Here is a 24,794-nt window from a genome sequence, read left to right on the forward strand (position 1 = left end):
TCTTTAAAAATTACAATTACGTGTAGTTTTATGGCATGGATTATTTTTAGTTTTTAAAAATGACAATTATGTGTAGTTTTATGACATGGATAATTTTTAGTCTTTAAAAATGAAAAATATGTGTAGTTTTATGACATGGAATATGTTTAGTCTTTAAAAATGACAATTGCGTGTGGTTTTATGGCATGGATTATTTTTAGTCTTTAAAAATTACTGTGTAGTTTTATGACATGGATTATTTTTAGTCTTTAAAAATGAATGTGTAGTTTTATGACATGGATTATTTTTAGTCTTTAAAGATTACTGTGTAGTTTTATGACATGGATTATTTTTAGTCTTTAAAAATGAATGTGTAGTTTTATGACATGGATTATTTTTAGTCTTTAAAAATGACAATTATGTGTAGTTTTATGACATGGATTATTTTTAGTCTTTAAAAATTACAATTATGTGTAGTTTTATGGCATGGATTATTTTTAGTCTTTAAATATGACTATTATGTGTAGTTTTATGACATGGATTTTGTTTAGTCTTTAAAAATGACAATTGCGTGTGGTTTTATGGCATGGATTATTTTTAGTCTTTAAAATGACTGTAGTTTTATGACATGGATTGTTTAGTCTTTAAAAATGACTGTGTAGTTTTATGACATGGATTATTTTTAGTCTTTAAAAATGACTATTATGTGTAGTTTTATGACATGGATTATTTTTAGTCTTTAAAAATGACAATTATGTGTAGTTTTATGACATGGATTATTTTTAGTCTTTAAAAATTACAATTATGTGTAGTTTTATGGCATGGATTATTTTTAGTCTTTAAATATGACTATTATGTGTAGTTTTATGACATGGATTATTTTTAGTCTTTAAAAATGACTGTAGTTTTATGACATGGATTATTTTTAGTCTTTAAAAATGACTATTATGTGTAGTTTTATGACATGGATTATTTTTAGTCTTTAAAAATTACAATTATGTGTAGTTTTATGGCATGGATTATTTTTAGTCTTTAAATATGACTATTATGTGTAGTTTTATGACATAGATTATTTTTAGTCTTTAAAAATGACTGTGTAGTTTTATGACATGGATTATTTTTAGTCTTTAAAAAATACTATTATGTGTAGTTTTATGACACTGATTATTTTTAGTCTTTAAAAATTATTATGTGTAGTTTTATGACATGGATTATTTTTAGTCTTTAAAAATGACAATTATGTGTAGTTTTATGACATGGATTATTTTTAGTCTTTAAATATGACTATTATGTGTAGTTTTATGACATGGATTATTTTTAGTCTTTAAAAATGACTCTGTAGTTTTATGACATGGATTATTTTTAGTCTTTAAAAATGACTGTGTAGTTTTATGACATGGATTATTTTTAGTCTTTAAAAATGACTGTAGTTTTATGACATGGATTATTTTTAGTCTTTAAAAATGACTGTGTAGTTTTATGACATGGATTACTTTTAGTCTTTAAAAATGACAATTTTGTGTAGTTTTATGACATGGATTATTTTTAGTCTTTAAAAATGACAATTATGTGTAGTTTTATGAAATGTTTCCCTTGCTGTTTAGAAGATTTGACAACCATGGCGGCCAGCAGCAACCGTCGGTGGGATGGCCAGCCACAGCCTCACCCCCTCAACGGACAGCAGGACCCCGGCAGGCCCCAGAACCCCAGGCTAGACCCAGGACCGCCCACCCACCCTGTGGCCGCACAACCCCTGTTTTACATGCAAGCTCCGCCTCCTTATGTTCAGTACCAGTGGCGCATGCCGCTTTCCTACAACTCCTTTGCTGGATTCCCACCCATGGGTGAGTCTTCCACACTTCTTATACCTCTCCCTGGAAAACTTCCAACTAAAAGCAACCAAAAATCAACAAACAATTCAAATTCTCATACATGTTTGAATCATTTAGTAGTGCAATATCAACCTTTTTAAAATACCTTTTTTTTTTTTACCTGAAAACAAATAAAAATAATAAAACGTACAAGTCTCTCAAAATCCGACGCTATTTTCAACTTTTATTGCCAATCTTATGCCGTGCAAACACTTCCTCATTCTCCGCCAATCCCCTTTCAGGCACGGTGGTGTGTTTGAGATCATGGGAAATATGAAGATGGTATAAAAACATGACCACCCGCAGGTGGTGACCTTATACATCGCCTGTTATTTGTGCACTATTGACCCTTTTGAAATGATGCGGTGACATCATGGTGACCACACCCACACCCCCACCGCCACAGGTATCTTGGCAATTTGGGGGAACCTTGACGCGCTCACCAACCAGCGTGGCTCGCTTGGTAACTTGAGGGTTCCAGGTTCGTTTCCCGCTTCCGTCGTCCTAGCAGGCATGTCATTTTTCCGTCTGTGGTCGGAAATCCGTCTTTTTTTTTTTGTCTTTTATCTCTGTAAAAATATAACAAAATATTTTCCGTTTTTGTTTGTTTTTTCAAACCTGTGTTAAAATCTTGACCCGTCTCTTTGCCATACCTGCCAACAACTACGGTTTTCCTGGAATAGAATAGAGTAGAAAGTACTTTATTGATCCCCCGGGGAAGTTCAGCACCACAGTTCGCTCACAATAAACACTTAGGTATTTTTAACATGTGAATAATATAAATACAGTCTATTATACAACTTTATTCACATGTGAATAATATAGTCTATTATACAGCATTATTCACATGTGAATAATATAAATACAGTCTATTATACAGCATTATTCACATGTGAATAATATAGTCTATTATACAGCATTATTCACATGTGAATAACATAAATACAGTTTATTATACAGCATTATTCACATGTGAATAATATAAATACAGCATTATTCACATGTGAATAATATTAATACAGTATTATACAGCATTATTCACATTTGAATAATGCTGTATTTATATTATTCACATGTGAATAATATAAATACAGCATTATTCACATGTGAATAATATAAATACAGCATTATTCAAATGTGAATAATGCTGTATTTATATTATTCACATGTGAATAATATAAATACAGCATTATTCACATGTGAATAATATAAATACAGCATTATTCATATGTGAATAATATAAATACAGCATTATTCACACGTGAATAATATAAATACAGCATTATTCACACGTGAATAATATAAATAGGCTATTATACAGCATTATTCACATGTGAATAATAGTCTATTATACAGCATTATTCACATGTAAATAACAAAGTCTATTATACAGCATTATTCACATGTGAATAATATAACTACAGTATTATACAGCATTATTCACATGTGAATAATATAACTACAGTATTATACAGCATTCACATGTGAATAATATAAATACAGTATTATACAGCATTATTCACATGTGAATAATATAAATACAGTCTATTATACAGCATTATTCACATGTGAATAATATAAATACAGTATTATACAGCATTATTCACATGTGAATAATTTACAGTATTTTACAGCATTATTCACATGTGAATAATATAGTCTATTATACAGCATTATTTACATGTGAATATAAATACAGTCTATTATAAAGCATTATTTACATGTGAATATAAATACAGTCTATTATACAGCATTATTCACATGTGAATAATATAAATAGTCTATTATACAGCATTATTTACATGTGAATAATATAAATAGTCTATTATACAGCATTATTCACACGTGAATAATATAAATACAGGCTATTATACAGCATTATTCACACGTGAATAATATAAATACAGTCTATTATACAGCATTATTTACATGTGAATATAAATACAGTATTATACAGCATTATTTACATGTGAATATAGTCTATTATACAGCATTATTCACATGTGAATAATATAAATACAGTATTATACAGCATTATTCACATGTGAATAATGTACAGTATTTTACAGCATTATTCACATGTGACTAATATAAATAGTCTATTATACAGCATTATTCACATGTGAATAATATAAATACAGTCTATTATGCAGCATTATTCACATGTGAATAATATAGTCTATTATACAGCATTATTCACATGTGAATAATATAAATACAGCATTTACATGTGAATAATATAAATACAGTATTATACAGCATTATTCACATGTGAATATACAGTATTTTACAGCATTCTTCACATGTGAATAATATAAATACAGTATTATACAGCATTATTCACATGTGAATATACAGTATTTTACAGCATTATTCACATGTGAATAATATAAATACAGTCTATTATACAGCATTATTCACATGTGAATAATATAGTCTATTATACAGCATTATTCACATGTGAATAATATAAATACAGTCTATTATACAGCATTATTCACATGTGAATAATTTACAGTATTTTACAGCATTATTCACATGTGAATAATATAGTCTATCATACAGCATTATTTACATGTGAATAATATAAATACAGTCTATTATACAGCATTATTCACATGTGAATAATATAAATACAGCATTATTCACATGTGAATAATATAAATAGTCTATTATACAGCATTATTCACATGTGAATAATATAAATACAGTCTATTATACAGCATTATTCATATGTGAATAATATAAATACAGCATTATTCACATGTGAATAATATAAATACAGCATTGTTCACATGTGAATAATATAAATACAGTCTATTATACAGCATTATTCACAGGTGAATAATATAAATACAGTCTATTATACAGCATTATTCACATGTGAATAATATAAATACAGCATTATTCACATGTGAATAATATAGTCTATTATACAGCATTATTTACATGTGAATAATATAAATAGTCTATTATACAGCATTATTCACACGTGAATAATATAAATACAGGCTATTATACAGCATTATTCACATGTGAATAATATAAATACAGTCTATTATACAGCATTATTCACATGTGAATAATATAGTCTATTATACAGCATTATTCACATGTGAATAATATAAATACAGTCTATTATACAGCATTATTCACATGTGAATAATATAAATACAGCATTTACATGTGAATAATATAAATACAGTATTATACAGCATTATTCACATGTGAATATACAGTATTTTACAGCATTATTCACATGTGAATAATATAAATTCAGTTTGAGTAGGGTTTTTGGTAAAACTACGGTTTTCCATTAAAAATGATGAAGTTAAAAGTGGAAGTAACTCCACGGGCAGGGGACCAACTACACATCAATGACGATTGGTGGGTTTACGTATAAGAACATCCATGATTGGTTAGTGGTTTACTATGATCAGTCACCATTGGTTAAGACTAGGGCAAAACATTAAGGATAGGGCGGGTCATGGAACCAGGAAGTGAAATCACAACAGACATCCCAAATGACGACGAGAGAGTCAAGCGGGTGGTTTATATATTTAAAAAACCAGAGGATGGATGGATGGATGTATTCTATAAATATTTGAAGCCACAATCAGCTTGAACTAATTTGCAAATGAAACCTGAACAGTAGAGTACAGGATGAATAGTTTGAGTTTGTAGTCCAGTTCAGAAGAACACAGAATTTGAACCGCAGACGTTTTCAAGCGCTTCTCCTTGGAACTTTTGCCAGGTAAAGGCTGGACTTTGTTTACCAAACTGTACTTGATACTGTTCAAATGGAACCAGGTCTCTGTAACCACATTTCCCCAACTCTCAGGCTATGGCATGGTCATGCCCCAGGTCCAGCCTCCACCCTATATGGAGGCACCGGCGTACATCATGCCCCACCCACATGTTCAGCCAGTTGACTACAGACGCTTTCTACATCTCCCAGTCCATGGCCGTTGCCCACCGTACCAGAATCCAAACCAGACCAGAAGAGTTCGATGTATTAGAGAAACTGTCAGCTGCGAGGTCCAAACTGAACCGCCACAGGAAAGCTTGACGAGTCGCTCTGTCGGTTTGGATTCAGGGCGAGAAACTATGCCGTGTTCTCCGTCAACCTCCAGTTCCAGCTCTCAACAGCCAGGATCTGTGGAGGTTGAAAAGTATCCATCACCCAGCAGCTGTGTGGACAAGGAGATCCAGGTGAGCTGTCCTCATGAACAAGTTTTTGTGTCGCCTCCTGACCAAAGAAGTGCAACATTGAAAGCCAGCAGGGTCGTAGACATGAGCGGTCCGAGGAACGGTCACTGCAACATCTGGTCCGTGACCTCTCAGGATTGTGTAGCTCCTGTGTGCAGCTCTTCTCAGCAAACGAACGAGGTTTGCAAAGAAATCCCTGACAGCTTGTTGCGTTGGAGAAATACCACGCCACAGGAGGTGAGGATCAACTTGACAGACAAGCTACTTCCTGACCATGACGACCAGCTGCCTTCCAGAACTGACAAGGAATACCAAAGCCCTGTTGGTACTAGTCGCTTAAAGGATGACCGTTGTACCGATTCTCCAGAAGGCGTCTTAAATCACGACGACACAAATGCCGTTCTGGTCGCGGAGTCCAGAAGAGAAAGTACAGTGTTGGGTTTGTACGTCTCTGAGAAGCCAAGCGGTCTTCAAAGCCAAGTTGGGCGTCCACTCAATAAATCCCACACAGTCGCTGACCAAGAAGACCTCAGCATATCATGGCCCCACGACAACACCACAGAGAATCTTCACTACAGGAGTCGGAAGATGAATGAGTCTGTGTGGACTGTGGAACCTTTAGCCCCTTTTGTCCCGAATAAGGAGTGGAACCTGCATAATAACGTGTTCAGTCCTGAGATGGTTGCAGAGATGAACGAAGACCCTGAGCAGGATGGACCCTCGACCCGAGATGTTTTCAAAGCCGACGAGAAACGATGTCTGAGATTGTCGTCGTCCGACTGTGTTCCGATGTCAGATAGTTGGTTAGATTCCAGCACTCCAGCTGTCAGGACCAAGAACCCACAAACCCAAGTGAGGGCACTGCAGAGCACGACTCCAGTTTGCTTACATATGCAGGCTACTCTCCCCAGGGGAGATGTGGCTGAAGATGGGTCTTCTGAACCCGTGGCTAGTCAAAGCCCAAACCAGGAACTGTGCATTACTGCACACCAGGCAGGAAGTCCGTGCTCTGCTGGCCAAGAAGAAAAACATTGTAACGCTTCAGCAGGGGAGAAAACCCCACCCACAGCCCATTGGACTCCGGACCTCAGCGAGGCTGGGAAAGCGGACCATAGCAAAGCTGACGGGCAGCCGAGGAACAAGCTTTGTGTCCCTTTACCTGATCCCAGAACACAGGAGTTGTCACCTGGTAGCTTAGCGCAATGCTCGGTCATCAGCTACCACTGCAATAAGTCCCAGCTTCCTTCCAGAACTGACAAGGAACACCAAAGACCTGTTGTTGACAATTGTACTGACCCTCCAGAGGTCATCTTAAATCACGAGAACAACACAAAGGACGTGCTGGCTGCGGAGTCCAAAAGGGAAGGAGCGCTCGGTTCGAAAGTCTCTGAGAAGCCGAGTAGTCCTCAAAGCCAAGTTGGGCGTTCACTGACTAAGTCCCCTGACCAAGAAGACACCAGCATGTGGTGGCCCCACGACGACACCACAGAGAATCTTCACTACAGGAGTCGGACCATGAATGAGTCCGTGTGGTCTGTAGAATCTTTAACCCCCTATGTCCCCAACATGGAGTGGATCCTGCAAAATGGCGTGTTCAGTCCTGAGATGAACGAGTATCCTGAACAAGATGGACCCTCTACTCGAAATGTTTTCGAAGCCAACCGGAAACGAGGTCTGAGACTGTCGTCGACCGACTGTGTTCCGATGTCAGGCGCTTGGTTAGATTCCAGCACTCCAGCTGTCAAGACCAAGAACCAAGAAACCCAAGTGAGGGCCCTGCAGAGCACGACTCCTTCAGGAAACTACGCCCCAGTTTGCTTACAGATGCAGGCTACTCTCCCCAGGGGAGGTGTGGCTGAAGATGGGTCTTCTGAACCCGTGGCTGATCCCAGCCCAAACCAGGCAGGAAGTCCGTGGTCTGCTTGCCAAGGAGGAAGACATCCTAACGCCTCAGCAGGGGAGAGAACCCAGGGGACTCTGGACCTCGGAGAGGCTGGGAAAGCGGTCCAGCTTTGTGTCCCTCTGCCTGATCCCAGAACTCAAGAGTTCTCGCCCGGCAGCGTGGCGCAGTGCTTGGTCATCTGCTTCCTGTGCAACAAGTACCACACCGCCATATGTCCTCACAAGAAAACCAAGGCAAACATGGCGCCCAAAGGGACACGACCAGGTAAGGTGCAGCGTTCTTGTACCACCACTAGAGGTGTCCAGATACCACGTTCACGTCCGATGCCATACCGATACTTTTGGATACGATATCGGCAGGAATGATACATACTTGTATTATTTAGTAGTGTGGAATGTTGGCCTAGTGAAATGAGAAACACTAACCTAGTAATCATCTGGAATGGACTTTAAGTTGAAGTGGAGTGGTAATTGTTTTAAATGACACGTACACGTTTTTTTTCTTTAGATTTAATTTAAAAAAATTAAATAAAAAAATTATGTAATTTTTGAAAATCCCAGAAGGATAATAGGTTAGTGTTTTGTTTTTTTTGTTTAGTATAAAAAATTAATTTATTAATTTAATTAATTAATTTAAATAACAGTCTGGAATGGATTTATGCTGTCTCCAAGTTGAACTGGAGTAGTTTGTTTTCTGCGACACCTAGTGGTCACAGTAATTCAGTAAGTTGAATGATGCGGACACAATTGTTACTGGATAGTTTTCTTTATTTTTAAATGATTATTCATTATTTAAAATATTATATACATATACAAAAATATTCCGGAAGGTAAATAAATAGGTTAGTGTTTTTTGTTTTTCTATAGTAAAATATATATTAAAAAAAAAAAAATGTAAACAATATATTTTGTAATAACACTAACTTATTAACTGTCTGGAATGGACTAATACTGTCTCTAGGTTGAACTGGAGTAGTTTGTTTTCGGCGACACCTAGTGGTCACAGTAATTCATGAAGTTGATGCAGTAAGTTGAATGATGCGGACACAATTGTTACTGGATAGTTTTCTTTATTTTTAAATGATTATTCATTATTTAAAATATTATATACAAATATTCTGGAAGGTAAATAAACAGGTTAGTGTTTTTTGTTTTTCTATAGTAAAATATATATTTAAAAAAAAAAAATGTAAACAATTTATTTTGTAATAACACTAACTTATTAACTGTCTGGAATGGACTAATACTGTCTCTAGGTTGAACTGGAGTAGTTTGTTTTTTGCGACACCTAGTGGTCACAGTAATTCATGAAGTTGATGCAGTAAGTTGAATGATGCGGACACAATTGTTACTGGATAGTTTTCTTTATTTTTAAATGATTATGCATTATTTAAAATATTATATACATATACAAAAATATTCTGGAAGGTAAATAAATAGGTTAGTGTTTTTTGTTTTTCTATAGTAAAATATATATTTAAAAAAAAAAATGTAAACAATATATTTTGTAATAACACTAACTTATTAACTGTCTGGAATGGACTAATACTGTCTCTAGGTTGAACTGGAGTAGTTTGTTTTTTTGCGACACCTAGTGGTCACAGTAATTCATGAAGTTGATGCAGTAAGTTGAATGATGCGGACACAATTGTTACTGGATAGTTTTCTTTATTTTTAAATGATTATTCATTATTTAAAATATTATATACATATACAAACATATTCCGGAAGGTAAATAAATAGGTTAGTGTTTTTTGTTTTTCTATAGTAAAATATATATTAAAAAAAAAAAATGTAAACAATATATTTTGTAATAACACTAACTTATTAACTGTCTGGAATGGACTAATACTGTCTCTAGGTTGAACTGGAGTAGTTTGTTTTCTGCGACACCTAGTGGTCACAGTAATTCATGAAGTTGATGCAGTAAGTTGAATGATGCGGACACAATTGTTACTGGATAGTTTTCTTTATTTTTAAATGATTATGCATTATTTAAAATATTATATACATGTACAAAAATATTCTGGAAGGTAAATAAATAGGTTAGTGTTTTTTGTTTTTCTATAGTAAAATATATATTTTAAAAAAATGTAAACAATATATTTTGTAATAACACTAACTTATTAACTGTCTGGAATGGACTAATACTGTCTCTAGGTTGAACTGGAGTAGTTTGTTTTCTGCGACACCTAGTGGTCACAGTAATTCATGAAGTTGATGCAGTAAGTTGAATGATGCGGACACAATTGTTACTGGATAGTTTTCTTTATTTTTAAATGATTATTCATTATTTAAAATATTATATACATATACAAAAATATTCCGGAAGGTAAATAAATAGGTTAGTGTTTTTTGTTTTTCTATAGTAAAATATATATTTAAAAAAAAAATGTAAACAATTTATTTTGTAATAACACTAACTTATTAACTGTCTGGAATGGACTAATACTGTCTCCAGGTTGAAGTGGAGTGGTAATTTTAGTTTTTTGTCGACAACTACTGGTCACAATGAAGTGAAGCTCATGACTCTGTAAGTTCAATGATGCGGACACGTTTGTTACTGGACACTTTCTTTTATTTAGATTGATTTTTTTTTTTTTTATATATATATGTTTTTTTATTTTTTATTATATATTTATTTTTAACATCCCAAAAGATTAATAGGTTAGTGTTTTTTTTTTTCTTTAAATTTTCTTAAATTTATATAAAAAAAAAAATCCACTAACCCTTTAACTGTCTGGAATGGACTTATGCTGTTTCTAAATTGAAGTGGAGTGGTAATTGTTTTTTTTTGTCGACATCTAGTGGTCACAGTTGAGATCAGACGCAGTAAGTTGAATGATGCGGACACGTTTGTTACTGGACACTTTCTTTTATTTAGATTGATTTTTTTTTAATATATATATATATGTATTTTTTTTAAATTATATATATATTTTTTAACATCCCAAAAGATTAATAGGTTAGTGTTTTTTTTTTTTCTTTAAATTTTCTTAAATTTATATAAAAAAAAAAAATCCACTAACCCTTTAACTGTCTGGAATGGACTTGTGCTGTTTCTAAATTGAAGTGGAGTGGTAATTGTTTTTTTTTGTCGACATCTAGTGGTAACAGTTGAGATCAGACGCAGTAAGTTGAATGATGCGGACACGTTTGTTACTGGATACTTTGTAATACGCCTTAGACTTTGTGTGTAAATAACATGCAAGTGCAGTATATTTACTGCTTTATATTGTTCAATGATTATTATCTATGCTTGGCTGTTGTGTAGCTGCTAGCTCCTGTAGCCTAGCATGTTTACCGCTTTTAGTGAAATATCTTTGCTGCAGAACTTTCACATGCCAGCCCGTATCAAGTGTGTGTTTGTAGGTGTGAGAAAATGCAAGAACACGAGTGAAGGAGTTTCCACGAATGGACGACCGCAGGGGGATTTGATCAAGTTCTCTTGATGGAGGAGCAAAGGGTAAGTTTGAGTTTAATCCTGTGGGAAATGTTTGCTTACATAACTGCAGTGATAATAATACTTGAATAGTGTGTGTGGTCTGTTAAAGTGATTTATTACAGATAAATGTTAGAAGATATTGTATAAAACAATAGAATGTAGTTGTGTGAAGTACAGTATTTACCTTGGAGAGTGTCAAACACACCATCAGCAGCTTCCTAGGACCCGGCAGGGTCTTGGTCATAAAATAGTTAAAAAATAAGTCTGTCAAAAACACAAAATATGAAATATTTTCCCTAAAAAAATAATTCAAAGTGTAATTATAGTCAATAAATCATAACATTGACTTGAATTCATTATTTTTTGAGTAATGACCGTTTAAAAAAATCACACTAAAATTGTTGTTGATCCAAAAGGGTTCCACTCATAAATAAGTCACACTTTATTTATTTTACTTTCAAAAATTACATCTCAAGATCAACTTTGAGGGGTATGTGTCCATATAAAGTTGTTTTTGTGTGTATTAAAACATGCACACAACTTACTGTTCTGTGCAAATATGGAAACGTATGTATGAATGAATAAGAACTTCCTGTTCAGTGCAAAAAAACGAAAGAAAAAAAAATCTAACAAATTACTTATTCTTGTTCAGTGCAAAAAAATACAAATAAAATAAAACGGGGGAAAAAAATATTAATTCTTGTTCATGCAAAAAAATAAAAAAAACTTGTTCAGTGCAAAAAAAACTTTAAAAAAAATAATTCCTGTTCAGTGCAATAAAAAAATAAAAAAAATAAAAATAGTAATTCTTGTTCAGTGCAGAAATAAATACAAATAAAAAAAACTTCCTGTTTAGTGCAAAAAAATTGTTTATTTTGCTGTGTTGTATTGGTCATTATCACCAAGCAGTAACATAATTACTGTCTAATATTACACATTAAAACATGCACACATAACTTCCTGTTCAGTGCAAAAATGGAAATGTATGATTGAATAAAAACTTCCTGTTCAGTGCAAAAAAAACAGCTATAAAATACAAATTCTTGTTCAGTGCAAAAATAAACAAACTTCCTGTTCAGTGCAAAAATAAACAAACTTCCTGTTCAGTGCAAAAATAAATAAGAATAAACAAACTTCCTGTTTGGTGCTAAAAATGAATAAATTTATTTTGCTGTGTTGTATTGGTCATTATCACCAAGCAGTAACATAATTACTGTCTAATATTACACATTAAAACATGCACACATAACTTCCTGTTCAGTGCAAAAATGGAAATGTATGATTGAATAAAAACTTCCTGTTCAGTGCAAAAAAAACAACTATAAAATACAAATTCTTGTTCAGTGCAAAAATAAACAAACTTCCTGTTCAGTGCAAAAAATAAACAAACTTCCTGTTCAGTGCAAAAATAAGTAAGAATAAACAAACTTCCTGTTCGGTGCTAAAAATGAATACGTTTATTTTGCTGTGTTGTATTGGTCATTATCACCAAGCAGTAACATAATTACTGTCTAATATTACACATTAAAACATGCACACATAACTTCCTGTTCAGTGCAAAAATGGAAATGTATGATTGAATAAAAACTTCCTGTTCAGTGCAAAAAAAAAACAACTATAAAATACAAATTCTTGTTCAGTGCAAAAATAAACAAACTTCCTGTTCAGTGCAAAAATAAACAAACTTCCTGTTCAGTGCAAAAATAAATAAGAATAAACAAACTTCCTGTTCGGTGCTAAAAATGAATACGTTTATTTTGCTGTGTTGTATTGGTCATTATCACCAAGCAGTAACATAATTACTGTCTAATATTACACATTAAAACATGCACACATAACTTCCTGTTCAGTGCAAAAATGGAAATGTATGATTGAATAAAAACTTCCTGTTCAGTGCAAAAAAAACAACTATAAAATACAAATTCTTGTTCAGTGCAAAAATAAACAAACTTCCTGTTCAGTGCAAAAATAAACAAACTTCCTGTTCAGTGCAAAAATAAATAAGAATAAACAAACTTCCTGTTCGGTGCTAAAAATTAATAAATTTATTTTGCTGTGTTGTATTGGTCATTATCACCAAGCAGTAACATAATTACTGTCTATTATTACACATTAAAACATGCACACATAACTTCCTGTTCAGTGCAAAAATGGAAAGGTATGATTGAATAAAAACTTCCTGTTCAGTGCAAAAAAAAACAACTATAAAATACAAATTCTTGTTCAGTGCAAAAATAAACAAACTTCCTGTTCAGTGCAAAAATAAACAAACTTCCTGTTCAGTGCAAAAATAAATAAGAATAAACAAACTTCCTGTTCGGTGCTAAAAATGAATACATTTATTTTGCTGTGTTGTATTGGTCATTATCACCAAGCAGTAACATAATTACTGTCTAATATTACACATTAAAACATGCACACATAACTTCCTGTTCAGTGCAAAAATGGAAATGTATGATTGAATAAAAACTTCCTGTTCAGTGCAAAAAAACAACTATAAAATACAAATTATTGTTCAGTGCAAAAATAAACAAACTTCCTGTTCAGTGCAAAAATAAACAAACTTCCTGTTCAGTGCAAAAATAAATAAGAATAAACAAACTTCCTGTTCGGTGCTAAAAATGAATACGTTTATTTTGCTGTGTTGTATTGGTCATTATCACCAAGCAGTAACATAATTACTGTCTAATACTACACATTAAAACATGCACACATAACTTCCTGTTCAGTGCAAAAAAAAAAAAAAAAAATTCTTCAGTGCAAAAATAAATAAAAATAAACTTCCTGTTCAGTACAAAACAAATCCGTTTATTTTGCTGTTGTAATAACTTGGTCATTATCTCTAAGCAGTAACATAATTAGTCTAATATTACACATTAAAACATGCACACAACTTCCTGTTCAGTGCAAAACAATGTAATAAATTCATAAACTTCCTATTCAGTGCAAAAAAACTAAATACAAATTCTTGTTCATTGTAAAAAAAACATTAAAAAAAAAACTTCCAGTTCAATGCAAAAAATAAAAATGTATACGTTTATTTTGCTGTGTTGTATTGTTCATTATCACTAAGCAGTAACTTAATTACTGTCTAATATTACACATTAAAACATGCACGCAACTTCCTGTTCAGTGCAAAATTATTTTATTTTTTTAAACAGCACAAAACCCTAACCAGTGCAAAAAATAAATAAATGCAAAATAACCTATATATTAAAAAAAAAAAGAAATCAAGGCAAAATAAACTTAAAAATACAAATAAATCCTGTTTAGTGTAAAAATAAATAAATGCAAAATAAAGTAAAACTTCCTGCTCAGTGCAAAACATTAATACATTTGTTTATTTTGCTGTTTTATTAACTTGGTCATTATCAATAAGCAGTAATGTAATTACTGTCTGATATTACACAGCAAAACATGTACATAACTTCCTGTTCAGTGCAAAAAAGGAATAGATTTTTTATTTTTTAAATGGCGCAAAAAATAATTAAATGCAAAATCTATAAAAGAAACTTACATTTTTGTGCAAAATAAACTAAAAATAAATCTATGCAAAATAAACAAAAACAAATCCTGCTTAGTGCAAAACAAATCTGTTTATTTTGCAGTTAATAATTATTACTAAGCAATAACTTCATTACTTTATAATTATTAGACCTTCAAACCTGCAAACGAGCTTCTGTTCAGCAAGAGGGTAGAAAGGAACAAACACTTCCTGTTCAGTGCAAAGTAAGCTCTAAAACAAAATGGACGTGTTAAACATTTATTTTGTGCAGACTTGGTCCAAGTACATGTGCAACAAGTATTTGGTATGTGGACTTAACATCATGTTACTTTGTACTTGCATTAGGAAGTACACTTGTACTTACTTTAGGAAGTACACTCGTATTTACTCTATGAAGAATTGTACTTTTATGAAGTACAACTGTATGTACTTTATGAAGTACACTTGCATTTACTCTATCAATAATTGTACTTTATGAAGTACAATTGTATTTGCTTTATGAAGTACAATTGTACTTACTTTTGAAAGTACAATTGTATTTGCTTTATGAAGTACAATTGTACTTACTTTTGGAAGTACAATTTTACTTACTTTAGGAAGTACAGTTGTACTTACTCTATGAAGAATTGTACTTTATGAAGTAAAATTGTACTTAAGGAAGTACAATTGTATTCACTTTAGGAAGTACAGTTGTACTTACTCTATGAAAAATTGTACTTTAATAAGTACACTTGTATTTACTTTATGAAGTACAATTGTATTTGGTTTGTGAAGTACAATTGTACTCACTTTAGGAAGTACACTTGTATTTACTCTATGAAGAATTGTACTTTTATGAAGTACAATTGTATTTGCTTTATGAAGTACAATTGTACTTACTCTATGAAGAATTGTACTTTAGGAAGTACACTTGTACTTACTTTAGGAAGTACACTCCTATTTACTCTATGAAGAATTGTACTTTTATGAAGTACAACTGTATGTACTTTATGAAGTACACTTGCATTTACTCTATCAATAATTGTACTTTATGAAGTACAATTGTATTTGCTTTATGAAGTACAATTGTACTTACTTTTGAAAGTACAATTGTATTTGCTTTATGAAGTACAATTGTACTTACTCTATGAAGAATTGTACTTTATGAAGTAAAATTGTACTTAAGGAAGTACAATTGTACTTACTTTTAGGAAGTACAATTGTACTTACTTTAGGTAGTACAATTGTACTCACTTTAGGAAGTAAAATTGCACTCTATGAAGTACAATTGCACTCTCTGAAGTACAATTGTATTTACTCTATGAAAAATTGTACTTTAATAAGTACACTTGTATTTACTTTATGAAGTACAATTGTATTTGGTTTGTGAAGTACAATTGTACTCACTTTAGGAAGTACACTTGTATTTACTCTATGAAGAATTGTACTTTTATGAAGTACAATTGTATTTGCTTTATGAAGTACAATTGTACTTACTCTATGAAGAATTGTACTTTAGGAAGTACACTTGTACTTACTTTAGGAAGTACACTCCTATTTACTCTATGAAGAATTGTACTTTTATGAAGTACAACTGTATGTACTTTATGAAGTACACTTGCATTTACTCTATCAATAATTGTACTTTATGAAGTAAAATTATACTTACTTAAGGAAGTACAATTGTACTTACTTTTAGGAAGTACAATTGTACTTACTCTATGAAGAATTGTACTTTATGAAGTAAAATTGTACTTACTTAAGGAAGTACAATTGTACTTACTTTTAGGAAGTACAATTGTACTTACTTTAGGTAGTACAATTGTATTCACTTTAGGAAGTACAATTGCACTCTATGAAGTACAATTGTATTCACTTTAGGAAGTACAATTGCACTCTATGAAGTACAATTGTATTTACTCTATGAAAAATTGTACTTTAGGAAGTACACTTGTACTTACTTTAGGAAGTACACTCCTATTTACTCTATGAAGAATTGTACTTTTATGAAGTACAATTGTATTTGCTTTATGAAGTACAATTGTACTTTTGGAAGTACAATTTTACTTACTTTAGGAAGTACAATTGTACTTACTCTATGAAGAATTGTACTTTATGAAGTAAAATTGTACTTAAGGAAGTACAATTGTACTTTAGGAAGTACAATTGTATTCACTTTAGGAAGTACAATTGTACTCACTTTGGGAAGTACAATTGTACTCACTTTGGGAAGTACAATTGTACTCACTTTGGGAAGTACAATTGCACTCTATGAAGTACAATTGCACTCTATGAAGTTCAAATGTATTTACTCTATGAAAAATTGTACTTTAATAAGTACACTTGTATTTACTTTATGAAGTACAATTGTATTTGCTTTATGAAGTACAATTGTACTTACTCTATGAAGAATTGTACTTCATGAAGTACAATTGTACTTACTTTAGGAAGTACAATTTTGCTTACTTTAGCAAGTACAATTTTGCTTACTTTAGCAAGTACAATTGTACTCACTTTAGGAAGTACAATTGTACTCTCTATGAAGTACAATTGCACTCTATGAAGTACAATTGTATTTACTGTATGAAAAATTGTACTTTAATAAGTACACTTGTATTTACTTTATGAAGTACAATTGTATTTGCTTTATGAAGTACAATTGTACTCACTTTAGGAAGTACAATTGTATTTACTTTATGGAAAAAAATGTACTTTAGGAAGTACAACTGTGTGTACTTTAGGAAGTAGACTTGTATTTACTCAATTAATAATTTAGTGTACTTATGAAGTACACTTGTATTTGTTTTGGAAGTACAATTGTACTTTAGGAAGTACAATTGTATGTACTTTATGCAGTACAATTGAGTAGATGAAATAGTAGTTAATGTCATGAGGTGTAATAGCAAGTGCAGCCACTAGAGGCAGTCAAGTCTTCTTCTTCTCTCCTTTCTTCCAGGTGGAGATCAACACTTTTGAGGAGCGGTCATGATTTGTTTTTAAATATAATAAAGTCTTTTTTGCTACTCTTTTCTACAACATATCTTCTCCTTTTTAAACTATTTATATTATATATATATATATATATATATATATATATATATATATATATATATATATATATATATATATATATATATATATATATATATATATATATATATATATATATATATATATATATATATATATATATATATATTGAATCTGTAAGTAAAGTATCAGCTTGCATGTACAAGGTTGGGCTTTTATTTTGTAAAGTCATTGACAAAAGGTGCACGAGGTTGGGCTTTTATTTTGTAAAGTTCGTGGACATGCTAGGCTATGGGCAGCTAAGCACACGAGCTAGTAATAATACAGACACATGCAAAGTCTCCAAGGCAGGGTTAGATTATATCCAGTAACAAAGGTGTCCGCATCTTCAACTTGGACTATTGTGAGCAAACGACACTACTACTACGACTAGTGTTGCAGTCATAAGTCACGGCCAAGCAGGGCGATCTCCTCCAGCAGGAAGTGGATGTCCTCTCTCCTCGTGGCACGGTTGACAAACACACACCTGAAGAAGTTCACCTTGCTTCTTGTGGGCTGATAGCCAATCAGAACACAGCCTTTCTCCATCAGCCGCCCTTTGATCCGAGGCGCTACCTGAAGACAATGTATGTATGTATGTGGTGTATATTTCAATATTGTTCTGTGCTGACCTGATGGAGCTTCTGGTCCCGGTCCGGTCCAGGTGGCATGCCGCGCAGACTGGGAGGGATGTACCAGAAACACACGTTGCTGCTCTCGGGCTGTGGAGGACAACCGACAGGTGTGTGTCCTGTGATGACGTCATCCAGCGAGTCACATGACCAACCTTGTGCTGGAAGACCAGTTCGAAGTCGGTCCTCCTTTGCAGTAAATCATGCAAGTACTCCGCGTTCTCCAAACACTTGTTGACCTCGGCTGCGAAGCCTTCCGTCCCCTGGAGGAGACAAAAGACCGGAACATGTGAAAGAACACAAGCGCTCACCAGAGTGAGAACCTGGGGGGGAAGAACCGGGTCTTATGACGGGGTGTTTGGTGTACTGTGACCTGTAAAGGCCTGCCGGAGGGGAGGAGTTTGAGACCAGGGTGTGAGGGGTTCTGCAGTGATGCTCCCGGCCCGTTTCCTGACCGTTGACCGGTAGAAGTCCTGGATGAGGGGGAAGTTCGACACAGAGGATCTTTTCTGCTGTCCTGATTGTCTGCCGCAGACCGTGATGGAGGTTCACAGGACAGACTGAACGATGATCAGCAGTTCCTGGAGCTGGTGGAACTTCTTGAACTCCTATGCTGTGCTTTTCCCCCCCCCCTGATTGTGTCTATGTGAGAGGTCCACTTCAGGTCCCGTGAGATTGTGGATCCCAGGAACCTGTAAGAGTCTCCAGTAGACACTGTTGCTGTTCAGAATGCACTTCTCCTGAAGTCCGCGGTTTCAGAGCCAGCTGTTCCACGTCCCGTCTGTGGGCGGACTGGGGGGGGGGCGGTGTGCTGGATGTTATGTTTACCAGCCTTACCTGCCAGTCAGGAAGTCGGTGAGCCACTGACAGCTGGAGACCAACACTGGGTGAGTTTGCGGTGCAGGATGTTTGGGATGACCGTGTGAAATGAAGAGCTGAAGTCCATCCGTCCGTCTTATTCCACTTATCCGAGGTCGGGTCGCGAGGGCAACAGCCTAAGTAGGGAAGCCCAGACTTCTCTCTCCCCAGCCACTACCGGGGGATCCCGAGGCGTTTCCAGGCCAGCCGGGAGACGTGTCTTCCCCGTGGGTCTTCCCCGTGGCCTCTTACCGGTCGGACGTGCCCTAAACACCTCCCTAGGGAGGCGTTCGGGTGGCATCCTGAGCAGATGCTCGAACCACCTCATCTGGCTCCTCTCCATGTGGAGGAGCAGCGGCTTTACTTTCAGCTCCTACCCGATGACAGAGCTTCTCACCCTATCTCTAAGGGAGAGCCCCGCCACCCGGCGGAGGAAACTCATTTCAGCCGCTTGTACCCGTGATCTTGTCCTTTCGGTCATAAAAGCCAAAGCTCATGACCATAGGTGAGGGTGGGAACGTAGCTCCACCGGTAAATTGAGAGCTTTGCCTTCCGGCTCAGCTCCTTCTTCACCACAACGGATCGATACGGCGTCCGCATTACTGAAGACGCCGCACCGACCCGCCTGTCGTTCTCACGATCCACTCTTCCCTCACTCGTGAACAAGACTCCGAGGTACTTGAACTCCGCCACATGGGGCAAGATCTGAAGAGCTGAAGTCAACAAATGAAATCCTAGCGTCGGTCCCTGGGGAATCAAGTTGATGCAGGGTGTAGTTCAGTCCCATGTTGACCGCATTCCCCACAGATCGGTTTACCCGACTTCAGGAGGTGCAGCAGGGGACCTGCGATGTCCTTCAGGTAGAACAGCACCACTCTCTCTAAGGACTTCATGAGCACAGACACCAGGGCTAGGGGTCTGTAGTCGTGGAGTCCTGTGATGGCAGGTTTCTTTGGGACCATTTTTATGAGTTTTACAATAATCCCCACATTTCCGGGAAGTCTTCATTTTCCGGGACACTGGAAATGAATGGACAGTTTTTCTCCCTGCTAATATGGTTAGTCAATTGCTACGTTGATGCTAACGTTGGCATGCTAGCTGCTGCTTTCCAAGAATGTGGAATGTTGCACCAGGAACTGCTGCCAGAGGGTACCGGATGAGAGTTGGCTTGTACTGACGTAGCGGTTGTGCTTTCTGCAATGTCCCTATAAGAAACAAGTTTTAGCTAGTTTTGCAGGAAGGTATTTTCGCCGGCTAACTGTTAGCATGCTGGAGTTTTTAGCTCATTTTGCGGGCATAAACCTTAGAGGACTCAAATGTTTATCTAGCTACCATGCTAACAGTCAGGCTTCCAATTCAGCATTCAGTTTTTTTTAGCGTTCACACGCGGTTTCTGGCAGAATTAGTTTTTCTAGTAAGTCCACTCACTTTGGTGATTTCACATATTGCATCTATTTATTCTTTTTAATGTATCGATCTGTCCGTCAGTGTTCCAAATGATTTTCTTTAACTGATCATAGTCGGGAGGACAAACTTCCTGGTTTTCCATCCACCTCGTCCAGTTCTCAGACTAGCTGTATCCCTCCAGCCTGTCCTACAGGTCTAACTCCGGGCCTCCTGCCGGTTAACCGGGAACCTCAAGGAGTCATCCAGGAGGCAATGAACTAGATAACCGAGTCACTTTGATTCTTCTCGATGAGGCCCTCCAAGATGACGACTAGTCTCTAAGACTGAGTTCAACCTCTCTGCAGGGGAAAGTCATACCGACCCCTCGTATCAAGTCATTACCACGAGCTTGTGTCCACAGGTGTTGGTAGGAACTCTGATCGATAGTTTTGCCTTTTAGCGCAGCTGAATAAAACCAGCTCCTGAGGACTGAATGGTCACGAACTTGGACCATGTGTCTCCGTGTGGTCCGCGCTATGCGTGCGGTGGGTGCTTTTGCTACGAACCCGTGGCATGTGCGGGCGCGGCTGCCGGCGGACCTCGCGTCCCTATGCGGTCCGTGTTACGCGTGAAGCGGTTGGGCTGGTGCCCCTGCTACTAGCCCGGAGCATGAGCGGGCACGGCTGCCGACGGACCTTGTGTCCCCGGTCTGCGTTACGCGGGTGGCGGGCAGGGTGCCCGTGCTACGAACCCACAACATGAGCGGGCGCAGCTGCCGGCGGTCCGCGTTACGCGTGCGACGGGTGGCGGGCTGGCACCTTGATGTCCCCAGGGCCTCGGGCGGCTAGGGCGTATGTGGCGCGTGCGGGTTTCGTGACCGACAGCGGGCTCCCGTCCGGCGGCGGACCATCCCGTTGGGCTGCTCCTATGTTGCAAGGGAATGAAACTACTGGAATTGACGGAAGCATGCCGGAACTCTGCCTGGTAGAGATGCGCGGATAGGCAATTATTTCATCTGCAACCGCATGACAAAAGTCGTCAACCATCCGCATCCACCCGAATTAATATTTAATCAACACCGCACCCGCCCGTTGTTATATATCTAATATAGACGATGCAAGGCATTAGTGAGGTTATAAAGCTTTTGCCTGTTAAAGAAAGGAGACTGATCCAATGCAGCAATCATCTGGGAGCCGCGCTGAGCGCACCTCCAAGCGCGTGGAGGTGCGATGTCCCTCGCACCCGGGCTCGCGCCCGAGGCTTCAGCGCCATCCATTTTCAGGGCTAGTTGATTCGGCAGGGGGGTTGTTACACAGTCCTTAGCGGGTTCCGACTTCCATGGCCACCGTCCTGCTGTCTATATCAACCAACACCTTTTCTGGGGTCTGATGAGCGTCGGCATTGGGTGCCTTAACCCGGCGTTCGGTTCATCCCGCAGCGCCAGTTCTGCTTGCCCCACCCCTTTCGTGAGCGCACTGCGCGCGGAGTGACCCCTGTTACGAGCCCCCGGCCACGGGGGTGGCGGGCAGGTAAGCTGCTTACCTGCTGCGCGTGACGCCGGCCGCGGCGAAGGCGGACGAGGCGGGGTGTCGGTGCGGTGGGCGCGGTGGTGACCCTGGACGTGCGTCGGGCCCTTCTCGCGGATCCCCTCAGCTACGGCTCCCGGTGGGGCCCTCTCGGGGGAAGGGGCCTCGGTCCCGGACCCCGGCGAGGCGTCCCTTCTCCGCTCCGTAAAAGTGTCCATCTCTTTTTTTTTTCTTCTTCTTCTGTTGTGGCATATGCTGCAGGTGCCTGCTCGTTTTTCGTATGTGGGTAACAACATTTAACTATGTATATATATTTACCAATTGGTTTAACTGCCACCCGCCTGAATCTATTTAAAATCTAATTTTTTTTTATTTCAACCGCCCGACCCGACCCGCGGATAAAATCTAATTTTTTTTAATTTCATCCGCCCGATCCGCAGATAATCCGCGGACTCCGCGGTTGTGCCCGCAAACCGCGCATCTCTAGCGGGCGCGGCTGCCGGCGGACCTCGCGTCCCTATGCGGTCCGTGTTACGCGTGAGGCGGTTGGGCAGGTGCCCCTGCTACTAGCCCGCAGCATGAGCTGGCACGGCTGCCGACGGACCTTGTGTCCCCGGTCTGCGATACGCGGGTAGGGTGCCCGTGCTACGAACCCACAACATGAGCGTGCGCAGCTGCCGGCGGTCTGCGTTACGCGTGCGACGGGTGGCGGGCTGGCACCTTGTTGTCCCCACGGCCTCGGGCGGCTAGGGTGTATGTGGCGCGTGCGGGTTTCGTGACCGACAGCGGGCTCCCGTCCGGCGGCGGACCGTCCCGTTGGGCTGCTCCTATGTTGCAAGGGAATGAAACTACTGGAATTGACGGAAGCATGCCGGAACTCTGCCTGGTAGAGATGCGTGGTTTGCGGGCACAACCGCGGAGTCCGCGGATTATCCGCGGATCGGGCGGGTGAAATTTAAAAAAATTAGATTTTATCCGCGGGTCGGGTCGGGCGGTTGAAATAAAAAAAAATTAGATTTTAAATAGATTCAGGCGGGTGGCAGTTAAACCAGTTCGGAAATATATATACATAGTTAAATGTTGTTACCCACATACGAAAAACGAGCAGGCACCTGCAGCATATGCCACAACAGAAGAAGAAAAAAAGAAAAGAGATGGACACTTTTACGGAGCGGAGAAGGGACGCCTCGCCGGGGTCCGGGACCGAGGCCCCCTTCCCCCGAGAGGGCCCCACCGGGAGCCGTAGCTGAGGCGATCCGCGAGAAGGGCCCGACGCACATCCAGGGTCACCACCGCACCGACACCCCGCCTCGTCCGCCTTCGCCGCGGCCGGCGTCACGCGCAGCAGGTAAGCAGCTTACCTGCCCGCCACCCCCGTGGCCGGGGGCTCGTAACAGGGGTCACTCCGCGCGCTCCGCCCGCGCAGCTTACCTGCCCGCCACCCCTGTTGCCGGGGGCGCGTAACGGGTCACTCCGCGCGCAGTGCGCTCACGAAAGGGGTGGGGCTCACCCTGGTTGATATAGACAGCAGGACGGTGGCCATGGAAGTTGGAACCCGCTAAGGAGTGTGTAACAACCCACCTGCCGAATCAACTAGCCCTGAAAATGGATGGCGCTGGAGCGTCGGGCCCATACCCGGCCGTCGCCGGCAGCGAGACGCGCTTGGAGGTGCGCTCAGCGCGGCTCCCATATGATTGCGCACTGGTGTGCGTCTGGGTCGGGACAGCGTGGCAGCTTTATAACCTCACTAATGCCTTGCATCGTCTATATTAGATATATAACAACGGCCGGGTGCGGTTCTGATCAAATGTTACATCGGGTGGATGGCGGCTGGTTGACGACTTTCTGATGCGGTTGCGGATGAAATAATTGCCTATCCGCGCATCTCTACTGCCTAGGCTTCTATGACTCAACGACAGGGACTATAGGCCATGCCTATGGTTTCCTGTAATGATGAAATGTATTATTGCATGTATGTAAGCATACGGCAGAAACAACAAGGCTGATTGCCGAATTCCTCTTCCAGGTCCACAAGAACCATCGAGATATTGGAGTACTTTGCCTTCTGTAGTGGAGGTTCAAGCCATGATTGATGTAGAAGCAGACATTAGGACCGTAACTAACATGCTAACGTCAGTGGTCAAGACCTACAGTTTCCAAGAACATGACTTGGAGTACTCAAAGTACCTTGGCCTTCCACATGAGCCAAAGTTTGAAGACGTCCACGTGTCTTCCACACTGGATGCTCTTATCTCCAGTGTCGTAGCTCACGTCGTAGAACTTGTCTTTCTGGAAAAGATACGCCGCCCCCAACTCGTTGCACTTCTGCAAGAGGCCCTGGGGGAGGACGAGACCGAGAACTGAAGAAGTACTTGGAGAAGAAAAGAAGGCGTCGTGTTTGTGTGGCGGCATCTTACTTTCTTCTTGATCAGA

At 38.1% G+C, this 24,794-nt stretch overlaps 2 protein-coding genes across 7 annotated transcripts in view; one reads left to right on the forward strand and one right to left on the reverse strand.

Moving 5' to 3' along the window:
- Nucleotides 1-17,924, forward strand: part of LOC133575917 (uncharacterized) — a 32,003-nt gene extending 14,079 nt beyond the window's left edge. For 2 of the 4 annotated variants that reach the window (XM_072912137.1, XM_072912138.1), the window contains exons 2-5: nt 1,584-1,823; nt 5,692-8,226; nt 11,334-11,427; nt 17,847-17,924. In XM_072912137.1, coding sequence (XP_072768238.1) covers nt 1,598-1,823; nt 5,692-8,226; nt 11,334-11,413 — 2,841 coding nt within the window. In that variant the 5' untranslated portion in view covers nt 1,584-1,597 and the 3' untranslated portion in view covers nt 11,414-11,427; nt 17,847-17,924. The remainder of the gene's footprint in view (nt 1-1,583; nt 1,824-5,691; nt 8,227-11,333; nt 11,428-17,846) is intronic. The other 2 variants (XM_061928838.2, XM_072912139.1) reach the window with 1 other exon arrangement.
- Nucleotides 17,925-18,361: 437 nt separating this feature from the next.
- gad3 (glutamate decarboxylase 3) overlaps nt 18,362-24,794 on the reverse strand; it is a 37,208-nt gene continuing 30,775 nt past the window's right edge. For all 3 annotated transcript variants that reach the window (XM_061928196.2, XM_072912106.1, XM_072912107.1), the window contains exons 13-17: nt 24,779-24,794; nt 24,549-24,698; nt 18,747-18,854; nt 18,592-18,681; nt 18,362-18,535 (exon numbers count right to left, since the gene is read on the reverse strand). The exon at nt 24,779-24,794 is cut by the window's right edge and continues 63 nt beyond it. In XM_061928196.2, coding sequence (XP_061784180.1) covers nt 18,362-18,535; nt 18,592-18,681; nt 18,747-18,854; nt 24,549-24,698; nt 24,779-24,794 — 538 coding nt within the window. The remainder of the gene's footprint in view (nt 18,536-18,591; nt 18,682-18,746; nt 18,855-24,548; nt 24,699-24,778) is intronic.

The sequence above is a fragment of the Nerophis lumbriciformis genome, linkage group LG33 (genome assembly GCF_033978685.3).
Source record: "Nerophis lumbriciformis linkage group LG33, RoL_Nlum_v2.1, whole genome shotgun sequence".
Lineage (NCBI taxonomy): Eukaryota > Metazoa > Chordata > Actinopteri > Syngnathiformes > Syngnathidae > Nerophis > Nerophis lumbriciformis.